This window comes from Euphorbia lathyris, chromosome 2 (genome assembly GCF_963576675.1).
Source record: "Euphorbia lathyris chromosome 2, ddEupLath1.1, whole genome shotgun sequence".
Lineage (NCBI taxonomy): Eukaryota > Viridiplantae > Streptophyta > Magnoliopsida > Malpighiales > Euphorbiaceae > Euphorbia > Euphorbia lathyris.
In genome coordinates this window covers 133,167,436-133,173,592 of record NC_088911.1, presented here as the reverse complement: position 1 = coordinate 133,173,592, position 6,157 = coordinate 133,167,436, and the positions used below count along the sequence as shown (strand labels likewise).

The window sequence follows — 6,157 nt, the reverse complement described above, 5'->3', positions numbered from 1 at the left end:
GCTGGAACGGCGCAAGGACTCATACTCTCCCTAACGTATCCCATCTCGATGAGTTCCTCCACTTTCTGTCTCATGATGTCGTTCTCCTTCGGACTCATTCGATAGTGTGGGAGGCTTGGTAAGCTAGCCCCAGGCAGAAGATCGATATGATGTTGGATGTCCCTCAAAGGTGGTAACCTACTGGGTAGCTCTTCCGGGAACAGATCTTGATACTCGCCAAGTAGGCGGGTCACTTCACTCGGCATTTCCCTTTCGTCCCTTTGGGCGGATTCGTGATTCGCCTTAACCATTACCACGTATACCATTTGGCTTTCTTCACATTCGCTGACAAACGATTTGTGTGTAGGACAGACTACCAAGGTAGACTTCTCGTCGGCCTTTGGCTCTCTCACCATTGGTGTAAGGACAAACTTCACCCCATTCTTCACAAATCTGTAAGTGTTCTCTCTTCCAGCGTGGGTGGCGTTGTTATCAAACTGCCAGGGTCGGCCCAACAATAGGTGGCATGCGTCCATATCGACCACATCACAACAGACTTCATCATGATAGTTACCAATCTCAATCGGTACCTTGCACCTCTGGGTCACCCTCAACTCGCCAACGTTCTTGATCCATCCCACCCTGTAGGGATCAGGGTGCGCCTCTACCAACAACCCGAACTTCTGAACGGCGCTGCTACTCACAATGTTCTCCTGACTACCACTATCAATGATTACGTTGCATCGCCCTTTGTTCACAAGGCAACGAGTCCGGAATAGTTGATGCTTCTGATCGCCCTCTAGTCGGCTGGAGACTAATAAGCGTCTAACCACATGAACGGCGTATCTCCCTTCATCCGCCTCATCATCATCCTCTCCCAAGGGTTCACAATATACTTCATCCCCTTCTTCATAGTCTTCTTCACATCTTTCCACCATGTTAGCACTCTTCCTCCTAGGACACTCGTTGGATCTATGGCCTGGTTCATTGCACCTGAAACATTTAAAAGGCGCGGGCCTCGCATATGGATTGTTGCTCTTAGGTGGTGTAGGTACCTCCTTGTATGGCCTAGTATCTCCAACAGATCCTCTTCCCACACTGTTAACCCTGACTCCACTGGCACTCGCCACTTGCTTGCCTTTGTCATAAGACTTCACGTTATCTCTTCCTCCAGGCGTATACTCAGTAGCGACGGATCTCCGGGTTCGCCCGCTTAGTTGAGATTCAGCCTTCAGGGCCAAATTCCTGGCATCTTGCACTCGAACCACCATCTGTGTGCCAATACGATCCTGGATGTTGTATCTCAACCCTTCTAGGTACCTAGAGGTCTTTTGGCTTTCAGTTTCAGACAAGTTGGCCCTAGCCGATAGCCTTAAGAATTCTGAGGTATACTCATGGACACTTCGGGCACCTTGAGAGCATCCTCTGTAGGAGCTGTAGATATACTGCTCATAGTCCGGCGGTAAGAACTGCTCCCTCAACATCGCCTTCATTCGTAGCCAAGATCTAATCGGATCTCTGCCCCCTCTTCTTCTTTCTTCCCTCATCTGATCCCACCAAACTGATGCGCCACCCTTCAGGCGATACGCCACCAGCCTTACTTTCCTCTCATCAGGAATCCCAACATATTCAAAGAAGCGCTCAACTTCCGATAACCAATCTAAGAACCCCTCTATATCCAGTTCACCACCAAAAGACGGTAAGTCTATTTTTAACTTAAAGGCATCATCCCTGTCAAAGTTTCCTAGATCTGGTTCTGCCCTAGCCATACCCACACGTCTGTTATCATTCGGGCCAACACCCCTCATATTTCTAAAGGCACCATTATCCCCAATATCCTCAAAATCATCACTATCGCTATCAGCGTTATGCACAAGGACAAAGTCAGGCCTTCTTACCTCAGGATCCCTAGGACCCATTTGTGGACGTGGTTGTTCAAGGGCTCCTTCCTTTCTCTGAGTTGATCCTCCTGATGCGGATTGGATCAAGGACCGAACCTCCAGTTTGAAGTTTTCTAGGGAGGTGGTTAACTCCAGGAACTTTTGATCGGTCTGTCTCTGCCGCTCATGGCTGGCCTGAATCTGTTCCGCGAGGTGCTCCCTTAGCTCCTCATACCTCCGGTCACTGGTTTCCATGGAATCTTGCAGTTGTCGGGGTTGAACCATTGCCAAAAGAAGTTTTGGGTCAGGAAACGATTGGCTCTGATACCAACTGATACGGATTGAAAGCGAGAAATGAAGGTTTTAGTCGTAAACCAACAAAGATGTTCTTCTCAAGCTTAACTTGAAGGAGTGAATCCCGATAACAAGGTATAAACCTTAATTCTCAAAGAGAAATGATATTTGATTCATAAAAAGTTGTTCCATTCTTACAAAATGAGGGTATAAATACATCCCCTAATGACCGACGCTACCCCTATTAGGGTTATAAAAAGGCATAAGACAAAAGGGCAAAATGGATAGTCTGCTCAGACAAGGAGTACGTCGGCGCAGGTACGGACTGTCAGGCTGTCTGTTGGTCGACTTCCTGAGGAAGTAATCTTGGCGATCCGCCCATGCTCATATGTGGATACGCCTTCTGGCGTACTCCTAGATCCGCCTTGCTCGCATGTCTTGGGGATCCGCCCTTCCGGGTGCATCCTCTGTGAGCTTGATTCTTGAAGACCCGCTAGAGTCCGCGCGATCAGTGTGGCTAGTTCGGATGTCCGCATCAAGTTCCATTTCACTTTCTTATTGTTTTGATATTCTTTATTATCAAAACGGAACTTTCATTCGCAACTCTTTTATCATCTTTCATTAAAAATTAGTACAAAATTACCTCTTTCTATCTATTCTTTAAATTTTTTTTGGATGGGGTTTATTTATGCTCTATAAAAATTAAAAAGATTAATTATATTTATGTTGACTATTTAAAATGAACCATTAAACACTGAATATATAAAAAAAATATTAGTAATTTTTCATATCAAAATCCTAAAACAATTTTTATTTAGGTTGTTCCAAAAATAGATAAGATAATTATAGAAAAAGTCAGTTTTAGATGATCTTCTTCCGTAAAAAAAATACCAGAAAAACAAAATAAATCTATTTTTAGAGATTAAATCACATATAAATGGAGTTTCCATCTCCTCAGAATAATCAAACCAGAGCTCTAGGAGCTAAATTAAGAGCTTGGATTCACCCAAATAAATCAAATAAATATTAATTAAATCCATTTTTTCAAATTTTGTTTTTCATTTCCATTCTCACAATCAAATCTTCTTCCTTTCTTTTATCATTCTCAAAAAATGGACGTCGAAAGGAAGAAGAAAATCGCCATCATCGCCGCATCATCCTTGATCCTGGTGGCTATGGTGGTTGCTGTCGCAGTCGGACTCAATCAGAAACCCGATCCCGAACCTTCACCGGTCGGCGGCCCAGCAATTTCAACCTCATCAAAATCAATTCAAGCAATTTGTCAACCGACAGATTACCGGCAGACTTGCGAGAGCACCCTGTCAAAAGCCGCCGGAAACACAACTGACCCCCACGTCCTTGTTCAGGCAGGTTTCCAGGTCGCCGTCGATTCATTAAAGGTCGCAATTGAAAATTCTTCAACCATAGCTGAAGCTGAAAAAGATCCATTAGCTAAACAAGCCCTTGAGAATTGTAAAATCATGATGAACATTGCAATTGAAGATCTAAAAGCTTCATTTCAACAAGTCGGCGATTTCGACGTCAGTAAACTCGACGAGTATGTTGATAATCTGAAAATCTGGTTAAGCGCCACCATAACTTATCAACAAACTTGCATAGAGAGTTTCGATAACACCACCGGCGACACGGGGAAGAAGATGAAGAAGATTTTATTAACTTCTTCTATGTTAACGGCGAACGGTCTTGCTATGGTCACCGGACTTTCTTCAATTCTTAATGATTTGAGTATCTCGGCACTTGCTGGCCGGAAACTTCTTGTTGAGACTAAGACTGATGAGTTCCCGGTTTGGGTTTCTGAGTCGAAGAGGAGAGTTCTTGCTGCTACTCCGGCGACCATTAAGGCTGATATTACTGTTGCTAAGGACGGAAGTGGTCAATTTAAGAGTATTAAGGAGGCTATTAAGAATGTTCCGATGAATAAACAGTCTGCTTTTGTTATTCATGTTAAGGCCGGAGTTTATAAGGAGCAGATTCAATTCACTAGGAACATGACTAACATTGTGTTGATCGGTGATGGTCCGAAGACGACGGTCATCTCAGGCGATCTTTCCGTCACTAAGGGTTTTTCTATGATTAACACCGCAACCGTTAGTAAGTATCTATTCCTTCCGTTTCATATTAAATGTTTTTCATAATGGTTTTTTTTGTTGTTTCAAAGTATTTCTCAATAACTTAATTCATAAATTAAAAATGACTCGTAAAAAAATCGCTCATTTGATCACTTTGCATTAAAATGATTTTTAGTTATTAATTTGAATTTTTCCATTAAATTAGTCTATAATATAAATTATATTAACAAATTAGCTTCTTTGGATTGAATTAACATGAAAATAAATTTATTTATTTATTTTTTTTAACATGAATTTATATTATCAAATTAGGCTAAATTATATCATATATATATATATATATATATATATATATATATATATATATATATATATATATATATATATATATATATTAAACAAAAGCATAAATCATTTTGTTGAATTGAATAAAGTGGTATCAAAATGAATTTAGTGACTAATTTGGTTGTTTAGCCTTATATTTTTTTTTTTTTGTTAAATTAGTCTAAAATAACACATCTATATTTAATATTAGAAATTGATATATGAAACAATTGGGTTATTTATTTTATTTTAAATTCTTAATCAAATACTAAATATTAAAAGTTGATATATCAATCGACTAGACATTAAAATGAGCTTTAATTATCAAATTGGTTATTCAACTTCAAATTCTTAATTAAAAGAACCGCTAATTAACTCACAGGGGTTTCATTCGCTCAGATTGCATCACATCAACATCAACATCAACATTAACACTTATGTTGTGCAATCTGAATGATCCCGAACCAGTGTAGTCCGAGACCATTTTGGATAAATTAACTCTTTATTATATTAAACTTAAAACCTATTTTGGTTAATCTAATAATGATTCAATCTTTACAGCTGTCGCCGGAGCTCATTTCATCGCCAAAGACATCGGATTCGAGAACACCGCCGGAGCAATCGGACATCAAGCAGTAGCACTTCTAGTAGAAAGCGACATGTCAATCTTCTATAATTGCCACATCGACGGTTACCAAAACACACTCTATGCCCTAACTTACCGTCAATTCTACCGTAGCTGCAAAATCTCCGGCACAGTGGACATAATCTCCGGCGATTCAGCCACCGTAATTCAAAACTCCAAAATCACAATCAGAAAACCAGTTGACACCCAAAAACCCACAATCACATCCCAACAGAGAAACGAATCACGGGAACCAACTGGATTTGTGATCCAAAACTGCACAATTACAGCAGCTAAAGAATATTTAGCAATGAAAAAAACAAATCCAGCTTTTCTCGGCAGACCACAAAAGCCATTTTCGAGAACAATTGTTATGCAATCTGTGATTGAAGATGTGATTGATCCTCAGGGATGGGTAGGGTTTATGGGTTCTTATGGGACAGATACTTGCTTTTTTGCTGAGTTTGAGAATAAAGGAGCTGGTGCTGATACTTCAAAGAGGGCTAATTGGAAGGGAATTCATAAGATTAATGCTCAAGATGCTGCTGAATTCACTGCCGGAAAATTCATCGTAGGTGATACTTGGATTCCTAAATCCGGTGTGCCTTATACTAGTGGTATGCATTGAATTGGATGAATTGTAGAGAATAAGGAAGAGGAGAACAAAATGTAAATCTTTATTAATATTTATCAATATTTATTTATGGGTGTTTTTTAGAAACCGAGCTTTATTAATGTGTCTCAACTCGGTAAGAATATAACATTACTTTAGTAACAAAATTTGAAAAATTAGTGAAGAACATAGGACAATGATATAAATGAGCCAACTAAGCAATAGCATGAGCCGTCTCATTAACTTGTCTCCGAACGAAGTTCATTGTGTAAGAGTCATTTAGAAGAATTAAGGACCGCCACCAACTAACCAAGTTAATGAACCCCGATTGATCTTCATTACTAAAATAAAT

General features: G+C 40.1%; 1 protein-coding gene across 1 annotated transcript; it reads left to right on the top strand.

The window, feature by feature from the left end:
• Positions 1 to 3,124: 3,124 nt before the first annotated feature.
• On the top strand, positions 3,125 to 5,890 carry LOC136216897 (putative pectinesterase/pectinesterase inhibitor 28). The gene is made up of 2 exons (XM_066003441.1): positions 3,125 to 4,265; positions 5,129 to 5,890. The coding sequence occupies exons 1-2, from the start codon at positions 3,266 to 3,268 to the stop codon at positions 5,818 to 5,820; spliced, it is 1,692 nt and encodes a 563-aa protein (XP_065859513.1). The 5' UTR covers positions 3,125 to 3,265; the 3' UTR covers positions 5,821 to 5,890.
• Positions 5,891 to 6,157: the final 267 nt, after the last annotated feature.

Excerpts from the sequence above, each read along its gene's own strand:
- LOC136216897 (XM_066003441.1), top strand. The coding sequence starts at position 3,266 with ATGGACGTCGAAAGGAAGAAGAAAATCGCCATCATCGCCGCATCATCC. Across the intron at positions 4,266-5,128 it reads GATTAACACCGCAACCGTTA|CTGTCGCCGGAGCTCATTTC; the intron begins GTAAGTATCTAT and ends CAATCTTTACAG.